At 44.6% G+C, this 21,168-nt stretch overlaps 1 protein-coding gene across 1 annotated transcript in view; it reads right to left on the bottom strand.

The window, feature by feature from the left end:
- efnb1 (ephrin-B1) overlaps positions 1–19,580 on the bottom strand; it is a 58,588-nt gene extending 39,008 nt beyond the window's left edge. The window contains exon 1 of the mRNA XM_084941405.1: positions 18,511–19,580. Coding sequence (XP_084797531.1) covers positions 18,511–18,626 — 116 coding nt within the window. The 5' untranslated portion in view covers positions 18,627–19,580. The remainder of the gene's footprint in view (positions 1–18,510) is intronic.
- Between the last annotated feature and the right edge of the window lie 1,588 nt (positions 19,581–21,168).

Here is a 21,168-nt window from a genome sequence, read left to right on the forward strand (position 1 = left end):
GTCAGAGGCAAAAAAAAGACAGACAGAATATCCTGAATTCCACCCTGCAGAGAACTGCTTTTGTATGTGTGAACACAGGCTTCCTTTCTCTCTCTCTTTCTCACAGAAACACACAAACACGACACTAGCTTTAGTTAGCTCAGTCAACAGGCTGGCATGCAGAGCAGATCAGATCCCATCCAGCGTGGCTCATAACAGTGGCAAACGGATGAGCTCCAACGCAAGCGCACACACCCCTCGTGTTCAAAAACGAGCCCCGTATGCTTGCCCTCTATCACTGTCACATGAAGGGCTAGCATAACACCATCAGCGGCTGTAATGAGCTAACAAGATGATGCCCAGATGGCCTTGCCACAAGTAGGACAGAAGTGGACGTTGTTTCCAGACGAACAAGCTGAAGAGCACTGTTGAGCGAGAGGAGTGTCAGAAGTCATTAGGGAGGAGAAAGAGCATAATCTGTTTCTTCTTATGGCCTCTGTGGTTTCTGTCAGAGCTGAGCCCATCCCTCCCTAAGAGCAGGGGAGTTAAGCGAGCATGGGTGTATGCGGCGTGATTGAACGTCATCCACGGTATCGCTGACAGCAAGAGAAGGCCCAGACTGTTGCTCTCTGGGCCTCCACTTATTCATTTTTCAGCTCGGGGATTGAGCTCTTCCAGCTGGAGGGCTGAAGAGAAGAGAAGAGAAGAGAAGAGAAGAGAAGAGAAGAGAAGAGAAGAGAAGAGATTTGGCTCGGCTTGAGAGACATTGGGTCAGTTTCAGCCTGAGTTTAGCCCTCATTCTGAGGTTGCTCTGTGACCCAAACACACACAAGGCTCTTTCCTCTCCCCTAGCCCCTTTCCTGGCCACAACACAACACACACACACACACACAGCCAGCTGCCTCCCATCACTGAGGAGCAGCCACAGATGGGCTCTGCATGCTCCGTAAAGATCTCTCCACAGGCCCAGTCTACAGTCACAGCCAAACCCGCCTGGCCCAAACTCACTGTATATGTGCTTGTGTGGCTGTGTGCAGATTATACATGTGTCCGTGCAGGCCTGAGTGGGTGACGGTGAGCGGGCCTGTGTGCCAGACGCCCCGATTGAGCCAAAGTTTGCGATGAATGTGCGTGTAAATGAGGTGTGGGGTGCTGGACGATCACAGAGAGAAGGATCTCCGAGGACGAGCTGCCGCAGAGCAGAGAGTCGAGAGCTGGACCGGGATGCGAGGCTACAATCAGTGCCGAGCAGACCGAAAAGGGGGAGAAATCAGGAGAACCTCCCAGACGAACAATAGCATCCCTCCACCCTCACCCCGACTGGGTTTCACTCCCACTTAAGGGAGCACAGGAAGAAACAAGGGGAAAGAAAAAAAAACCCATAACCATTATCAAGCCCACACAGCTTGCAAACATGCTACCAGAGGCCTTTTTGTGCTTGGTATCTCTAACCCCATCAATAAGCCCTCAGAAAACATTTTCATTAAAAAAAAAAAAAAATTGCTGCTCAGTCACATGCACTAATAAACACATCCAACACACACACACTAAAACGTTAAAAAGTTATTTAATTTCTGTTCAGCTCAGATACAGCCAGTCATGGTTAAATTCAATTGCTAACAATTGCCCTCCTATCTCAGCATGGTTAAAATTACTTGAGGGATCTCAGTTTTAGACTGAATAATGAAGCAAGTAAAAAAAGCTTATTGAGGATGAGGGTCTGGATACGGTTTGTTGCTAATTTTCCAAATTTGTGCTTCTAATAAAAGTGGCTCTTAGAAACACCGTGATGAAGTGCAGCTGCCCGGTTTAGAAATATTCTGGCACCCACACATCTGGGAATCAAATCAAATCACCAAAACACACTGGACACCCATTACTAATGTGGTTTTTCCTCTGAGGCTTGACATTTTGAGAATTTTGTTTATTTGCTTCCTAAAAGGCTAGCTTAACCTAGCATAAAGTTCTAAATGTCATAAGAGAACATGTCACTTTAATGCTTCAGTTTATAAACATGAGATATGATCATTTCTAAGACCTTAAGGTGCATTTAGGTTACCCTGCTCTGTCCTATGTGACAAAAGTAAGTAATTTCTCTGTTTAAAGTAAGCTACATTGATACTTGCTTGTTTTCCAAAAGGCTAGCTTAACCTAGCATAAAGTTATTAGTACAATAAGAAAACATTTTGGTTTTACTCTCCAGTTTGTGTCATATAAAAATGGAATATGATAGTTTTTAAGACCTAAAGGTCCATTTAAGTTAATTTTTGACATAGGACAGAGCCAGAATAGCTAATTCCCTTGATTTCTATTCTTTTTCTTTAAACACTTTAACGCTTGCTTCTAAAAATGGTTAGCTCAACCTAGCATAAAGCTTTTGAATACCAAAAAATAACATGACATTTTCACTTCAGTTTGTGTCATATAAAATGAGATATATTGTGATAATTTGTTTATGCTTGCTTGCTAGCTTCATAAATAGCATAGTCTTTATCATAATTCTTAGCAAGAAAGAGCAAGTGATTATATATTCCAAAGGGTCAAACAGTTCCTAAATGAATCTGCCATAATGTGGTGATATATTAAGACTTGTGCTCTTTCTTCTAAAGGATTACTTGACTTTTTCAAAATTTTGTTTATTTGCTTCCCAAAAGGTTAGCTTAACATAGCATCAAGTTGTGAATGTGATAAGACATGATATCATTTTAAAAGTGTATTTAGTGTTCTATATAAAAATGAGACCTGATCATTTGTAAGACTTACAGGTATATTTTAATTAATTTTTTCACATAGGACAAAGCCGGACAAACCCTTTTTCTCAATTTCCAGTCTTATGGTAACCTAACCCATATGGAAAAGATATATATAAATCTTATAAAGTTTGTATCTGTCTTGTGTGAAACTTGTATGAAAAGCATAAAAGAGTGAAAACAGATATAAGACCCTTTGAAAAATTATATAAATGAAACTTGTATGTTTTGGATACTTCCTAAAATAGTATACAAAAGTAATGAGAAGGTGGCCTTATATGATTCACTATATGAAGCAAGCCAAATCTGATGCAAGTCTTTTATAAGTTTTTTCTATTTCTTTCCCATACGGGAAACAAGCCTGATGTTCACTTTGATGCTTGCTTAATTAATGTAAAAAATAATTATATATTCCAAAAGGTCAAATAGTTCTTAAATTAATCTGCCCTAATGTAATAACATATTAAGACTTCCAGAGTTGGGGTCTTATAGAAAGATTTGAGCTTGCCTCTATAGAATACAGAAATGAACCGCATGCAGGTTGAAATTTACAGCAGCTCTTTACGATCAAAGGGGAGCTACATCTATATTTTATAAGCCTGTATGTTGTTAACAGGTGTTAATATGACACAGCTACAGAAAATCTGGAATACTGGAAAGACACCAAAGCCTTCCTGGAAGAACAAAGGGAAGACATGGTGCACAGAAAGCGAATCAATCAATCTCTGCCAGAACACGTCTGGCTTTGACAGCGCAGCTCTGAACCCAGAAGTAAAAGATAGCACGCAGCAAAGTTCAAAATACTTCCATTGTTCATCTGTCAGTGTGAAAGACAATTGCACGGGAGAGGGAGGAAAAATACTAACACAATATTTATCTTGTGTCCCCTTCCATCCTGACTTTCTCTTTTTTTAATGTATTCCTGCTATTGTGAGGAGTGCTGGGAGATGGATGGGTAGAGGAGTCCGGTAGGTGATATGTGTCTGCTACAAGCACTGTGCAGTCACTCACACATTTCCCCCTCCGTCTCCAATCTCGAGGAACGGCAATGATTCAGTCACCAACAAACAGCACCGGGGGTTTTTTTTTTTCTTCTTCTTCTTCTTTTTCTTTGTGGCATTTCAATTGTCGGTGGTTGGTGGTTTTTCTTCTGCATTGTTCTTGAAACTGCTTCCCTGGGAAACTGGGAAAGTCAAACAGCTGACGAGATGTCACCTCATGAACTCCCTCCTTAGTTTCACACACTCACAAACAACCACGTCGGCGATCTGACACACACTCACGCAGTCTCGCTTTTCTCCTTCCACAAACACACACACAATTCTAAGGATCTCTCATCAACCGCGTGTCAAGCTCAATGACACACATCTCTGTCTAAACAGGCCATGAGCTGCTGCCTCTCACAGGCACTGGCTGTTGTCTTTCAAGGCCGGTGACTCTTGATCATATCAAATCGGACATGCGAGTCTTATGAAGGCTGCCGGTCTTCGCTCTTTGTTCGCGAGTCACGATAAAAGTCTCCCAGTGAACGTCTCGGGGTTTATCTTAGAGTGTGGACACATTCCTGAAAACCTTGTTTTCTATTTTGCCTCCAGCAGCGATCACTAAAAAAAGTATGTGTGTGGTGCAATAAAACTTAAATTTAACAGTCATTTCCCCGTAGCAATACCTGCTCACTGTGCATGCCCGTACCTGGGCTTTGCACATGCCTGTTGCGACTGGCGTTATATGAGAAGCACGTATGACCCGAGGAATCATCCGGTTGTTTGAACAGGGTTGTGAACACACACATTCTCACATGTGCATATATACTTACACATTCTTTAAAAGCCAACAGTAGCGAAACAAGAGAAGATAGGCCTCTCTGTATGCAGCTGACAGAGTGAATTACACAGAGAGCTAAAAACCACCGCTTCCCGTCTCACCCAACAGCACTGGATGGCTTTCAGATGGATTTCTCAGAATCTTGTACAAACAGTGAGTCAATATCGGGGTAATGGCCTATCGTTGAGGAAGAACAATTCACAAGTGATTTGCGGAGAAAATGTGTGTTTAGGGCACTTTGGACCGCACTCTGTCACCCAGCCGTAACTAGGGCGCTCTGCCAACAGGCTCCATTTGCAGGGCTTGACAAGAGTACTGCATGCAGGTATTTGAGTATTCTACCCGACCCCTTAATATGTGCAGCCATTCCTCATCAGAGGCAGGCATCGGAAAAAGAAAAAATAATAATAATAATAAGAGAGAGAGAATTCCCACTGATGAATAGCTGATAATTCTGTTTCTGACGATTCAGGAAGCCATGAAATCAATGGCAAATTTGCGTTATGAGCAAACGTACACGACGTTTTAATCCTTCCGCACTTTGCCTCTGATATTTATGCCTGTCGCAGGCGCTTTCATTATCATAGAGCGTGTTTAATATTTCTCAGCTGCGTGAGAGGGACCGCCACACTACAGATGATTGAGTGTGCTGGATTTAGTGTTGTTCTCCTTCCCTTTCTCCAGCTGTGACCATGTACTTCAGGACACACACACACACACACACACACACACACACACAGACACGACAGAGTCAACCGAGAGAGAGCGCACCAGAGAGAAGGGGGGAAAAAAAAAAAAAAAAAAAAAAGAGGGGAGGCGGGGAGGAGGGAGCAAATCTGAGGACGTGGTGCCAACCAGAGAGGCCCACCGTGCCTCAGTCCCATCTCTCCAGCTGAGGGCTTTGATTCGCCTGATTGTCTCCAATATTGAGACACACAATAAACACAACACTTGGCGGCCATTTGCAATTCTAATCAGCTCCTCTCAACTGGCCAGGACAACTCGGCTAGAGCCCTCTGAGATATCACTCATCTGACTGCAAAATAATGACACAATCATCGCCATGGCTACGCTCCTACTACATCCCATGAGCGGCAGCACAGAGAGGATATTAATACACAGGAGCACTTGGAGAACCAAACGAATTAGCAAGGAGATTAGCCAGATACCGGGTTAATGAATGTGCCACGCAAGGAAACGTGCTCACACCCACCTCCTCTTTAAAAAAATGAGGAGCAGCAAGCGGACAAGCTAGCAGGTCTACACCTGTTTCTGCAAGTGCATGCCGCAACAGGTTTGCTAAATAAACTATCTTCTTTCAACGCGAAATTCCGACTATGTAAACTTAGGCTGATTGTTTCTGGATAAGGCAGCGAGTTGTTAACTTTGACGGCGCTGTTTTTCAAATGCTCCGCAGAGTGCAGAAAAACCAGCATGCGAGCTCCGATGCGATCATTATCGAGTGAAACGTGAGCCTATATGTTGACACGGTGAAATACTGTGTTTCCTGGTGTTAAGAGGTTAACGTAATTTAGGACGTTTACGATAAGATAAGAGCGAGGGAGGAACGAGAGGTTTATCCTCAACAAACTGTCCCAAAAATCCTACATCTGTGAATTCTAAAAAGCCCATCTGTTGGCTTTTCTCCCCCGTGCCGTTTGCACCGACTTGACAACATGACGGTAATAGATGCTTTGCAGATAAATGAGAGCAAAGTGACATGCAATCATCCAGCGTTTTAGTAGCCTTGATGTATTTGCTTTAACACGCAGGTGGAAGATGAGAAACTGAAATTTATTTCAGAAAATAACAGGCAGGTCTTATGAAACTGGTTATTAGACTTGCAAATCATTCCGATGATTCATAACGGGGGACCATGCTCGTATGACCTCATTTTTGTTTTTTATGTTTGTTTGTTTTTTCCAAGCATGCACAAGTGCATGCCTGCATAGGTTCATTTAAGTGTGTGTTGGTTTGTGAGGATTCTTGCAGGGGCATGTGAGCGACAGCCTGTCAGTGAAAGAGATGTCATTATCTGGCTGATGTCTGTGTGAATTGTGACCGGGTGCAGGGTCACATCTCTAGTGGGAAGCTGACACTGCGGACAGGAAGCATTACTTTATGATTTTCCCTCCAGGAGGAAAACACTCATCACAATCAGCGACGCTACTGTTCAGGCCTCGTTTAGAGGTTAATTCAATATGGGCAGCATGCTAATGACAATAGCATGACGAATGCCTACATCTTAAAACCCGCTTTTTACAGGATACATGTTCTTTAAAATAACATAGTGGGGAATTTTTTTATGCTTTGTTCTCAGTGCCTTGAAAAAGAAGAAGGGAGGGGGGTTCAGGCAAAGCCCTTCCCTCCCTGTTCTTAGCCTTTGACTTTTTCTGTGTAACAACAATACACGGGGTTTTAGTTCAGTGTCCTGCAGTCGATCTGTTAGGCCGCTGATAAGAGAAGCTGATGGATAGGTTTAATCAGCCAAGCCCAGGGATCAAGACCACGGGACAGATCAATCAAATGCTGTGTGGTTTCTAAAAGAAACTGCTTTTATCAGTGTCAGAAAGGACTCTCACTGGATTTTATTTTTTTTTTTCTTTTTTTGTGTTTGCAGGAAGGAAGAAAGCAACATTAGCAAAGTAAACTAAATATAAAGAAACAAGGGAATGTATTTCAGGTGCATGAGTGGAAAGCTACACTAACTAAGCCGGGCTAAAAATAAGCGCAGCAGAGCAGAAAAAGAAACATCTGTAATCACTACGCTGAGATTGTTAAAACTCCTTGAGGCAACTCTCCGACAAAGCATAAAACTAAATGTCCCTGGTCTCTTATATACTAAACACCTCCTGACATAAACAGAAATAAAATGTGAAAAAACCAAAACCTTCTGAAACAGTGAAACTAAACCTGCACTGAAATCAAACAGGAAGCACAACAGAAAGACTGAGAGCTATCTCCAGCGCACAACAGATCTCTGTAGAAGAGAGCAACGATGAACTGTAATAACTAGGACGCGGTGCTTTTAATACACAGCTGCCTTCCATTTCTTAAAAGAAGCTTCTTATCGGAGAATTTGAGTGACAAGCCTATTCTCTCGCTTACAATCTCGGGCTCATGATTGTAAAAGACAGCTACACATGTCCCATCAAATCCAAGACAAATTGGTTCCTCTTTCTTCTTTGCCTTGGATGGGAGATCTTATCCAGGCGGACATACTTAAGTTGTCAGTGGGTTTTCTAAAACCCGTATTGAACGGCATATTGACTGATGCAATCGCGGAGACACACATCATTAGGCTCATTAACAGCGAATGTAAAAAGGGGAGGACAGCCTAACTGGTGCAGCGGGAGTCTGCGTCTCCTCTGATAACACTCGCCTTTAACAAGCGGAGCGCGCGGGCAAAGATGCAGGCTGTCGGTATTAAAATGAAATGTATGCGTGTGTGTGTGATGCATCTGCTAATAAATAGCTTGTTTGACATGACGCTATTCTCATTCGCGCAGTTTGCTCTGTGATAACCGGTCGGATTGTGGCCTCGTAAAGACGCTCCATGTGTTGTTTTAGGAAGCCATTACAAACTGGGCCGTCTCCATTACAAGGGCTATCTGATCATTATTACTGCCATCTGTAACGCACACTCAAACCTTAATCTGGGCGAGCCAACCACAGCTGACTCCTGAGCTGGCACGCACGCACATCCATACTACCTTCCCCTGTATGTGCGTGTGTGTACATCCAAACGTGACACGGCAGCTGTTGCCTCGTCACATTGCGGGCCCTTGGGCTCGACACGTTTTACTCCAGCCTACTAAAGCAAGGCTGAGTGGAGCAGCGCAATCCCATTGAAGCCACTGACTTGCAAGTCTCTTTTTGAGAGGCCGAACCCCCTCCAACACCTGTGCAATGCAATTGCAATCTCCTAGCCAGAGCTGCTCCCACCCTTCAAAGGCTCGTCACAGGACGCACATCTAATGCAGAGAGATGGCCGGTTAAAGCCTCAGCCAGGCACACCGCTTTGAAGCGACTGCTCCGGCCCCTCCAAAAGAGAAGCCAAATCATTTCCCTTCCCTCTACCCCCGTCCATTGTGCGAGAGGTGCACCAGGCGCTCTTATTCGGTGGCCGCATGTGGGGCGCCTTCAAAGATCACGCCACTCCATTCCAAAGCAGGGCCACTACAGGAAATGAGACTCTCCCGGATGCACGGGGGCTTCTCGGCGATAAATATATTCATGCATTCATGTATATTTCAAATAAGAATTTGACTCAGCCCGCATAATGCACATGGCAAGGTTCAGACTTTGAGATTCTTGACATGCATGAGGCGCTACAATCAGGAGTGTATAAATAAATCAGAAAACGCAGCAAACAGAGCTCCTAAAAGCAGCAACACAGGGCCTGAGCTCGGCGCGAAGAAAAGGACTCGCAGAGGTTTGTCTGAAAGAGAAAAAGCTTTCATCTCCGAGACAGCAGAGGAGAAGAGAGGAGTGATGTGATGGATGTTTGGGCTGTCATGTTTCACAGTTTGGGGGGGGGGGGGGGGGGGGGGACTTGAGACAGATGAGAGGAATAGCTAAAAGTAGTCAAACTTTTCAGGGCGAAGGGGAAAATGGAAGATGAGACAGCAGAACAGCGGATTTAGCGCCACACATTAAGTTTAGCCGGTTAAAATCGCAGTGTGAAATCTCGTGCTACGGAGCCTCGAGAGGCAAAACCGCCAGAGTAACTCGTTAAACGGAGCCGACGCAACGCCGACGGTTCATAAAGGGAAGCTGAGAGGTTTTGGGATATTGTGTTTGCTTTAGCAGACCTTAACTCCGATTTCCAATATCGGAGAGATGATGAGGGACTTCCATGGCTGAGCACATCATGGGGGAGAATAAACACACATGTAATGGGAAACATGTGTGTGCGAGATGAAACGGCCTCCCTCATATGAATGGGATGAAATATAGACCTGCGTCCTGCCGGGCTCCAATCAGGGCCGTAAGAACTCGGCATGGAGGGGAAATGACGGACCCCCGACGGGCTCACACACACACACACACACACACAGATACGGATAAGCTGCCAATATGGTCATTCTGGAGCAGATTCATGTGGAGGCCAGAGTCTGACAGTGACATCTCCATTCACTCCTGAATTCTTTTTCGCTTCCCAACATGCATGGGCACACACACACACATGCACACACACATGCACACAGAGCTAGAGGCCATGGGAGGAGGAGGAGCAGCACTGAGGCATTAAAAAAAAGCCTTTCTCCCCGCCGTGGGTCTCTGTGGGGTTTAGCATGGCATTATGGGAAGATTAGACTTTAGAGTGCTTTACTATCTGATGTCATTGTTGGTTTTACGTTGTCTGGATGGCTTGTGGAACTCGGACCTGATGGCAGGCACATTTCTCTCCAGACAAAATGCTCGGAGCTGCAGTTGTGATTGATTACAGGTTCCTATTGTATCTGTCTGGTATGGCTCTGTTGGAAGAAGAATTAGTCAGACAAAAAAAGTCATGGAAACGCTACACATTTGACTCCATCAATCAAGTCAGCAATCAAAATAATTCAATTAAGAGACTTAAATCCCGCTGGCTCACCAGTCCCTGCTCCAATAGCCCAGAGACAAACTCAATTTACTGACAACCCATACATGATAGCATTAACTCCACTTTAAGGCTCCAATCTTTTTCCATTACTTATGTTTTCTAAATATCAAGGGAAATTCAGAGGAAATAGCAGAGCTATGGTGTTTACCAAGAGAGACGACAAGTTGGAAAAAATTAAATAAACAAGAGCAGCTTCAAATGCATAATGAAATTGTAGAAGGGCTGTCCGGACAACTAAGCTAATTTGCAAGTTGTTTAGAAGGCAGACTTATTTGCAAAACACAAGAAACTTTACAAATGTGTTTTCATAGGCCGTACATCAATGATGCAGGATTGCAGACAGACTGGGAAAGGGAGGTTGCTGAATATGTGTGTAATTGTCTTTTTTCCCCCCCGTTTCCGAGGTGTGAAAGGGAATGCAGGGTTGCGCTGGGGCGTCCCGGGGAGAGGCGATTGAAGCGTCACTCACAGCTGCCACACAGAGCCCCGGCGCACAGCAAATCCCAGGCCCGGGCTTTTCCCGGGCAGAGGGGCCGGGGCCGGGCCTGGGAGCAGCAGGAGTCCCACAGGCCTTTTCTTCCAACTCCTCTCACCAGCACAAGGGGGACCAGGTCCCTGCTGGGAGTTTGCTTAGAAAAGACTGAGCCAAGACTTGGCAGAATGGGTTAACGGAGGCATACACACACACATATACACACACAATTTCAAATGCTTTTTGGGGGCTGTCTGTCTTGCCTGTGGGCATGGTGGGAAAAAAATGAAGTAGGGAAGAGAAAAAAAAACCCAAAGATAAATCAAACTTCCAGTTAACAGCTGAAAATTTGGGACACGCAAACGCAGAGATGCAGAAAGAGACGACGAGCAAGAGAGGCACTGCTCAAACTAGATTACCGGAGAAATGAGTGGGGGGGGTTTCTGCTCGATGCCCGGGGAGCCTAATAGAGGAAAAGTCCCAAGGATTATACACTGTGCCGTTTCCACGCTCGCCCTAATAGTCTCCATGTCCTGCCTCTGTATGCCATAGATGGATTATGATGCTTTATAATTAACATGGGTAAGGGGGTTGTTACAGACCGCCCATCTGCCACGCTGACACACTTACGGGGGTATCCCTTGGGAAAAGGAGGCCGCTACCACACTGTTCCATTACTTTATCATTCTATCATTCTATTATCCTACCACTCGATTCAATTACCCTGTCACTCCATTAGTGTACTCGTAACAGTGAACAAAGAGCTCCGTGATGATCATTAATGATATGTTCCGAGCCGGTTGTGGCGTGGTCATGCTTCATCCAGGCTCTTCTTGTAAAAATATGATCTTTTACAAAGCACGGCTCATTTTTGGTTCCAATTAAGATGTCAAACGTAAATTGAGAAGCTCGTCGGCAGCCATAAGAAACATTTAAATGTGATACACTTTATTTTATTATTCTTTTTGGGAGCATGCAAAAGATTACTTGCCTTCATTTTCTGCAAGAAAAAACTGAGGACGTAAACTGTTACTCTTGACTTGCAGAGTAAAAGCATTTTTTGTCAATAATACACATTTTTTGTGTTGAAAGTTCCAGAAAAACTTTTGTCCAACTAAATCTATCGTTTGATTAATTAAGTTGAAACTTGCAAAAATGCTACAATTTTCATTTGTATTTTTGTTTTGGAGTTTAAAAAAAAAAAAAGGCGAGAAACCGTATAACCCTGCATCGCAATTTATATTCCCACCTCAGTGTTTTCACCAATTTTATTTGTTAATAAACACGCACTTCCTCCCCTGTCCCACACATTTTTGCGATTAGTCGCTGGGCTCCGTCACCTCCTGGCACAGTAAATGCAAACCAATCCCACAAAGGTCTTTAGTGTGCCACAAACTCGGAGGGGGAAACAGATCCCTCGTCGCCTGTATGCCGGTGACAGCCCCTGACGTCTTAAAGAATGTGCGGTGCAGCTGGCTGTTGAGGTTGCCTGCCCACTGTTAGGGAATGGCATCCGATGAGGTCTGCCTCCTCAGCACAGAGGGGTTCTATGAGAAAGAGTTAAGTCTGTGAGGTCAGTCTGGAGGAGGAGGTTACGAGTTCCCCGAGTCGGAGCCGTGGGGGTAATGGTTTTAGAGATGGCTGTCACACAGATCCGTTCCACTGTCCAATACTGCCGCTGATCTCCACCAGCCCGAGTCTACTTGCTTTTCAATTGCTCAACTTCTCTCTCCCCGTCCTCCTTTCTTCTTTTCTCCCCTTCTTTCCTCCTTGCACTGACACATGGAAGTAATCTAGGATCTCTATGCTGGACTCAAAGGATGTGCGGTTGAGCCCGGGGCTGCATTTCGACGCTCTACATTAGCTTCCTTTCCTCTTCTGTTTAATCCCCTTATATTCAACTGCTCTTATGTAAAAGAACTTAGATGGAAAACAAAAGGCAGACTTTGCCCATTCAACTTTTTTCTCTCTCTCCCTCTCTCTTCGTTTCCTGTAACTCTGCATCCCTTCCCATTTTTCTTCTCGAATCAGCTAAAAGTACAGGCGAGGCGACAAGTAGGAATCTTAAGGGAAGCCTTCCAGCACCGTCGTCTGTGCCTCTGCTTGGCAGAGCCGGAGCTGATGGGAACTTCCTGGTCGCTGCCAGCCAGGCCTCCGTCTAATGAAGCTGGGTCGCTAACAGCCTGTAAGGCAGCCACTGTTCAGCCACTCTACACTCATCCACCACCCGGCCCTCGACACTTTCACAGGGGCACACTGGCACACTCCTAACACTTCCTTAATGCTCCGCTGTGGCTGGACAAAGAACAATGGCGCACGGACGTGCACTCTTAAGCGCTCCTTCACTTCCACGAGCTCAAGAGGAAAAATAAACAAGACTCAGACTGATTGGAAGTTTATTTTATACTCAACTGAACTTACAATTACTCTTTAAATAAGCATCTATACACCCTATTTTTTCCTTTTAGGAGGTAGGATCCTTTATTGGGTACAAGCAAAAGAAGACAAGGCAGGAAATACGGGACAGAGGGCAGGGGAGCGACTCCCAGCAAAGGAGGCAAGCCAGTAGTGGTGCTGCTCGGCTGAATTTGCACCCATGTGGCCCACGCCCTAGCCACTCAGCTATCATGACCCATTTAAATTAATGTGGTGTTTATCCCAGTGAAGAACTTTTTGTTGCATAATGCACTTTGCTGCATTTGTCATTGTTATCAGTGACTCACAACTCTGTGACTCACTAGCAACTGTCACACCTATATGAAAATTCCCCAAATGTAAAAACAGTTTTTACTCCAGGGCTTTGGTAACAAGTTCTTATGTGTCATCCCCCCCCAAGCATAAGTATATTAGATGTCTTATTTCACACAAACACGCCAAAACAAAACGGCAAGTGTTAAAAATGCTAAATCCCAACTCCAGCTTTTTTTGTATGAAAAATTAATTTAATTAATTGGGGGGGGGGCAGGAATTAGGCAATATGTGTGCAATGTGTGCATTTTGCTGATTTTTTCTGTGCCATTTCTGTTAGTTGATGTGTGTGCAATATTTCTACTAGTGTCAGGTTACAATCCTGAGCTGCAACTCCCCAGATAAACAAAAAAAAAAGTCAATACACTTGATTTGGATTTTTGCCTGTTTGTGTAGCTGTATATATATTTAAATAGAAGTACATATGGTAATATTGTGATATGACACGTTGCCTGCGGATTTAGATTCTCAACATCAGTAAAGTTGCTGTTGATTGTGTCCAGTCACTGCTGTTTATGTTCTTGTTCTGCTAATTGACTAATCCTTCCAGGCATTGTCCACTCTTGCCAAATGATTCACTGCTTTCAGCTGCTGTCCCTGTAATATGTCTTGAAAGAAAACCAACTGGAACTGTGGGTCACGACGACCAGTTGGAAAAACACACACACACACAGAACAAAAAGACGGAGGAAGAAAGAAAGAAAGAAAGAAAAAATCAAAACAAATTAGTAGCAAATGCTACTTTTCCCAAACTCGGGGAACAAAAGCTTTGGTTTCATGTGCACCACTGCTTGAATATAAAGAAATGAATGCATCAATAACACAGCAAAACAGAATGATCAGCTTTCAGTGATGCGGCAGCCAAAACCACCAGTGTATAAAGTGAGTCCATCTGGAGCAAAACCATGATGAAAAAGCTGCATTGTTTTCCTCTTTTTCTTCTCCTCTTCTTCTTCTACTTCTTCTTCTTCTTCTTCTTCGCTGAAATAACCTAAACGCCCTGCAGCCCTCTTTCCCGAGCCCAGGTGCCTTGTGTAGATAACCAAATGAAGAATCTGCCATTACCCACACACACCGCTGAAACAACAGTCGTGTCGACACAGAAGCACGCGTGTGCGCGCACACACACAGACACATAAAAGAAAACGCAGCTGTCCTTACAGCGAGACACAGGGACCCTTTACAGCACTGTGGGCCAGTTGCTATCCAGAGGTATTTCTTATTGGTTGGCCCTCTCTCGTTCTCTCTGAGTGGGGCTCAGGCTCTAAGTCCTCTCTGTGTGTAATGAGATCTCTATCAGAGGGAAACATGATCAGAGTCTAAAGGGTGGAGAAAGGGGGAGACTGTGGGAGGCAAAGAGAGAGAGGGAAAAGGTACGTATCGCGAAGGGGTAACGGGGGCAAGCGGCGGGGTGTGAGGCAGGGAAGATACAAAAACAGGCCTCTGACCCTCCCGACAGTGACTGCGGCTGCACGGAGCAGGAGAGAGGAGCGCTCGCCGGACTCCAAACCAAATCCTGATTCTCGTCTGAGGCTGCATCCGGCTCTCGCTCAACAGGTTTCGGCAGTTTTCAAGCTGTGCCGTTTCAGTTTGTTTTGTTTCACTTCCTCCTGAAAGTCGGCATAGCTGAGCAGGTGAAAGTGGCAGATGAGTCAGTGTCTGAGAACAAACCCATTGAAATGATTGCTTTTGTAAGAGGCACTTCCAAGATAAGGAAGACATTGTATTCTTCTCATTACCTCATGCAAAGAAAAAAAAAAGAAAGAAAGAAAAAAATCTGCCTAATTAGCTTATTGTAAAACACTAAACATGAAAACAAAATCAGCAGCAGTTAAATTAAATTATGCTGTGATGGAAATGTAGTGAACCAATAAAATTGCTGCCTCATCATCTCAAAGCGCTTTGCAATTAGAAAAAAAAAAAAAGCCACAAAAATTCCCTTTTTTTGTTTTGGGAAAAATTAAACATATTTGCTAAATGTCCCAGTGGTAATAAAGTTTAGCTTAATTACAAGCCCACTGAACCATTTAACCACGCAAGCGTGATATAAAGCAAACCAGTCAACTGTTAAACTCTGAGCCAGACAGCTGAGGTAAAGGGACAGCAAAGTAAGTCGAGTAAAGTAGAGACTCACAGGCTCGAATCAGGAGACTTTACTTTTTATCAAACGCAAACGCTCTTTTCGTTTTTACCCCCCTTTCTTCTGCTATTTTGCGTCCTTTTGTGGGCTTTGACACAGAGGCCAAAAAATAAAAAATAATTCATGTAAAGTCTTTCCAAGCCTCACCAAAAAATGCAAAGAGTTCAAAAACAGTGCAGCAGACTGTTGCCCAGCCTGTGGCCGCTTCCTCGCTGCATGTTTTTAGAGGTGTGCAACTGTGTTTTCCATCTCTCCTCCTCTCCTTTTCTTTCTCTTACCCCTCTCTCACCACCTTGTTTGTCTCCTGAGCTGCTGCAAACAGGCTGTGGTAGTTACAGGTCATGAGGTAAATATTAGCCGAGGAGGGCTGGAGGACGTGCAGGAACCGCTCACAGCAACCTTGTCAGATCATCATTAAATTGGCATCACTGCAGTGTACCTCAGCACAGTGTGAGTGTCAGTGTGTGTGTGTGTGTCCATGTATGTAGCAAGCCTGTACATAGCGGCACTAGCTTCAGCCAAGGCGATGGGACGTGATCAGTCATAACAAAGTGACATTTCGTGGCGTAATCCCACTCAGCTAAATGAGAACTAATCCGATTTGCTCTGATCAAATGTTAGACTGTTCTTTACCGGCCGGGGGGACACTGACACATCCCAGCCTTCTTCTTCTTTTTCTGCACGGCTGCTCCTTCATCACCCCCCCTCCCACTGACACCCCTACTTTGCCACTTCACTCATCTGGTCTCAAATTAAATATCAAAAAGGTCTGATGCATCCTGCAGCAAAAAAAGAAGAGAGAACTGAAACTCAAGCATGTTTCCTCTTGTTATTTTTCTCGCAAGACAGTGCTACCGCGATGATGTATGCTGCCTGTTCAAGCACGCTGGGAGGAAATCAATTAAGCAAACCCCCAGTTATTGATAATACAGGAGGCGGGAGTGATGGCATCCTCACATGAAAATCCATAGCAGCAGGAATGCACATAAACCTGCACAAACACACACATCGTAGCGGCCCAAACCTGCTGGTTTCCTAGACTTTGCCTCATAACTCATGGCCTGTGGGGAGGCACTGGTATTGTTATAGTTTTTGTGTGTATGTAGTACACTGTGCAAGCAGAGGGCCAGATTAATTTATTAGCTGAGGCAGCAGCGCTCCCAAAAGCAGGAACAGGAAGTAAGACATCGTAAATCTCGATAAGTCACCAGATAGTGTACTGTACATTTCTATAGGCTTCTTCCACTGTTATCGCTATAGAGTAATACAGGCCAATACCGAGAGATGGAGTTTAGAGGAACAAACAGTGAAGACTGATGCTGATTCCTGCGCAAGCACACCCACCCCATCTCTTTTTCTTTTATTGCCTATCAGCGAGTGCTGCTGACTGATACATTTCAGAGCAAAAACAGGTTTGTCTCTCTCTCTTTTTTTTGTTATTGTAAAGCCTGCACACAGCAAGATAATTGTCTATTGTTTTCCAAAAGGCAGAGCAGCGGGATAATTAGCTTGAGAGAACATTTTGCAGAGTGCATTATTGTTCCACTGTGAACTTTATGAAATATTCAGCCGTTCGTGGGGATTTTACAAGGAGCAGAGTGGAGAAACACATGGAGAAACGATCTTCCAGTCCCTAAAATCCCAGCATGGTAACCTTCTAAGACATTCCCTTCAGATGACATCATCAATCAATAAATGTCTCCCTCTATTTTTTTTTTTTACTCTTAACTAAAAAGTGTGGATTTTTGCATGTGTGTGTGTGGATTTTTGCATGTGTGTGTGTGTGTGTGTGTATCTTTGTCTGATGACGCTCATTGTTCCACTACTTCTGCAGCCAAATAAAAGCTGATGGGCCGTAGTCTTGCCATTAGGACCGGGCCACACACACACACTCAGAGACACACACTCCAATGAACATGGCAGCAATATTCATACCCACTGACTGCACAACGAGCCTCTATGACATTTGACATTTGGGGGATAAATCATGGATTCACTTCAATGAGTAACTTACAGTTATAGGCTGGTCGAGCTACTCTCCATTTCCCCTCAGTGCTGTGAGCTGGAATGAAGGTCAGCTACAACCACACAGATCTTTTTCTCTCTCTCTTTTTCTCTTTTAGTTTATTCCCCCCCCTTTATGAATGCTTTCCAACATGATGTAAATGTGGGAGTCAAGTCTAAGTGGGTGATAATTGTTACCAGAGCGTAATCTATTATCAGTAGTCTGGGCTCACTTTACTTGTTTGGATGGGAATAATATGGATTTTCAAAGAAAGTGTCTGGCTTCAGCTGCTGACTTTTGAAAAACGTGTCCTTGATTTCATGGGAAGAAATTGCGCTGGATCCAAGCCAGGGTAATTAAGAAAAATACAATTATTTTCGATCATTTGCTCACCTGATATCTGGAACCATCTTGTTATGCATTTTTGTGGGGAGAAACTAAATTCAAACTTGGCCACTTTGGACGGAGTGTGGCCCTCGTACGCCTGTTGGAAGGAAAAAATATCCTGCGCTATAGCTGAACACACTTTGCGTGGTTTACTTGACTTTTTCACCTTTATTCTTTGCACCAATTATGAGTGGATGAACTTCTCACAGCCCTAGAATAGCCGTGATTTAGTTGGAAAATAAAACAGTGGGTGCAACATTGCGAATAAAATTGCTATAATTACCCATCTTAATGTGTGATTTAAGCTGGGCCCGTTGTACATTGTATGAGCACGTACTTAACGGTGTTTCTTCAGTGTTGGGAAATTCCCCACTGGGAAAGACGTCAACGCCACACTCTGCGGCGCAGAGAGGACAATTAGAACGAAATAAATTATGTTCTTTTTAAGATAATTGCCACATTTAACAGAACATTTAACCCAGCGTGTACACAATGGCAACTTTTCCATAAATGTTAGCCCTCCATTGAGCGCGCACACACACTCACACACACCCATAGAGTTTGACACCCTCGTCCAAATGAAAATGCAAGACTTACTTGGGATTCTGCGAGCTCCAGATTATAGTCTCCAGCGACTTAGCCGAGGGTAACGCCGACCTGCACATTATTGTAAAGATCCAGAGGTAATACTTCCAACAACCGAGTCCCGCCATTCTGATAAATGCACAAGACGAGTGAGCCGAGAACTCTAGAGCTACGGACGGTGCGCTTGGCAACCTTTATCTGCGGTTCGCCCGGTGGGAAGGTGAGCTACGATCAGTCGGGAGCATGTGAGGTCGATATCAGATACATGTCCTTGTGTCCGACTTCTTTAGATCTGCTCCAGACCCCGTGTCCTTAACTGAACTGCCGTGCGAAGGAGCCCCGGTTCTTGATAGGATTTGGAGGAAAGCAGCAGCAGCCCACCGAGTGTCCTGGTTGAGCTGTGGCTGAGGCAGTAGAAAGAAAAAACACCCCCTCACGACCTTTTCTTTCACTCTGTGGACAAAACTCAGCGATCCCTATGCGTGGAGCGGATCTGACCAATCGCGCAGTTTTGCCACAATCTGGCGATGCGGCTGTCGGTGGAGCGCCGCGCCGCGTCTTTGTCAGAGCTGCCCTCGGTGGTGTGTGTACCTGTCGCCGTTTATAGCCTACAGATGACCACATTCATCCATCAGTCACAACTCCGCAGCACGCCAGGAATCCCGAGGTCCACTTCATTCCAGTGTTATCTTTCACTCCTCCGCCCCCCTTCTTTTGCTATTCTTCCTCCCCCCCCAAAAAAAGGAATTGAGTTTCTATTGTAAATATTCCTCCTGGCTCTCAGTGGCGTTACGCGTGCGTGTTGCGCTCCGGCAGGGTCGCTTCTAGTCCAACTCGGGCATGCTGCGTGGCCGGTGCGTAAAAATACAGTCCGGTCTCCCCGCTAGTTTATTGCTTCATGAAACACACACAAAAAAGTGCCGAGGTAAGATTAGACCTGCTCCCCTGCTTCTCGACGTGGCTCCTAAATCAGCTCACCAACATTTCCACGCCGGTATGTTGTGTTTTTTTTTCTGACCGTCTGTAACACTGTGCCCTCCGGTGTGTGCGGCAGCCCGAGCTCAACTGTAACCCGAGCTGAACAGAGCGCATGAGGAACAGCCCACTGTGCCAGCGGCGGCCAATCACAGCGCTCTGTCCGAACTTGGAAGCAGGAAGCGAATGCATTTAAGGGACGTGGATGGGTAGACGGTAGGTAGAAGGAGGGAGCGAGAATTGGTGAGGGGGGTGGGGGGTGTTATTGGGTTGACCCCACAGCTCCACCTCCCCTCTCACCACCACCTCCACCACCACCTCGGCCCGAGCCATCGACCCAAATTGAAATGGACGTTGGAGTTATTCGTCATACTGAAAGCTTCGGTGAGGAAAACGAGTGCACCAGAGTGTGTGTGTGTGTATGTGTGTGAAAGTGCTTACAAGAGCAAAACTTTGGCCCCTTTAAGTCCAGGGCTTGTTGTTCCCAGTAGATAACTAATTACTAATTGGTCCATCAAGAAATTCGCCTGGAGCGCCACATTTATCATTTTGGTTATGAAGGATTGCATTTGTAACATTTTCCCTACGACTAGTCTGTTATTTCTGCTATTTCTAGCTGTGCCGCTGTAAATATATTGGTTTTATTCTATATACACAGGATTACAGTATCTGTTCTTTTGGCCCCTTCTTTTTCTTCTCTGAAGGGAATGATGATTAATGGTCTCTTTGGATCTCTTTCTAGTCGTCCTCTTTTGGGATAATGAACTGCATGAGAACTTAGTCTCCAGTGTCAATAGACAATAGACGGTCGGTAGCCTATAGTCACTGGGCCATTCATTCACTGAGGAAGAAATGCTTGACACATAATTGATCATGTCCATGTCTGTGCCCCCTTTGTGCGCGCATATGTGTGTGTTTGAGGGAGAAAGGAGAGGAGAGTTCCCCTTCATTTCCTTGCATTTATTCAATCAATGCTGCCCCCTAATGGCTGTGATGAAATCGATTCTCAGACTACAGGTGGGGGGGAGTGGGGGGGACTGAGTCTAATTGGAAAGGAAATAAAGCAGACATTTAAAGACACGTCTTATGGTTTCTGAAATAATTTTTTTATTACATCCTGTGGCGTGTTGACAGTTCATAAATCTCTGTGAGACATTAACACAGGCTTCCAGTGATTATACACCCTAATTGTCTGAGTAAATTTATATTTGTGCAGTTAATGTGTGCGCATCCTCAACAGCAGCAGTTGCCACAGAGTTGCCATCTTGGATGCCTGATGCTTTACCAATCAGAGGGTCATGGACAGATGCCACCTGTGTACAACTTTGTGGACTGCCACACATAGTGCCAACAGTTCGTGAGGATGGTGATGTAGAGGTTTGTTAGCCCAGCAAAACATTATCCGTAGATTTGTCCTAGGAATGATCAAAATTAATCTTTTACAATAGTATATGTAGATTTCAAAAGAAAAAAAATGTTATATTCACTACAATATGTGAAACATGACTGACTGTCCACATGCCTTTACATAAACAAAAACTCCTCTGTGCAACAAGGAGTGTATTGAGCTTAGCTTTCATATTCACTCACATCATAGAGGACCCATTTTAGTGTTTTTCACCCTTCCTACAGCTACCTATGAGATACTGGCATTTTCAAGGAATGAGGTCATTGTGTTAATGTGTATAGGTGGCT

The sequence above is a fragment of the Perissodus microlepis genome, chromosome 2 (genome assembly GCF_051167445.1).
Source record: "Perissodus microlepis isolate ML-2025 ecotype Zambia chromosome 2, ASM5116744v1, whole genome shotgun sequence".
In the NCBI taxonomy this organism is placed as follows: Eukaryota; Metazoa; Chordata; class Actinopteri; order Cichliformes; family Cichlidae; genus Perissodus; species Perissodus microlepis.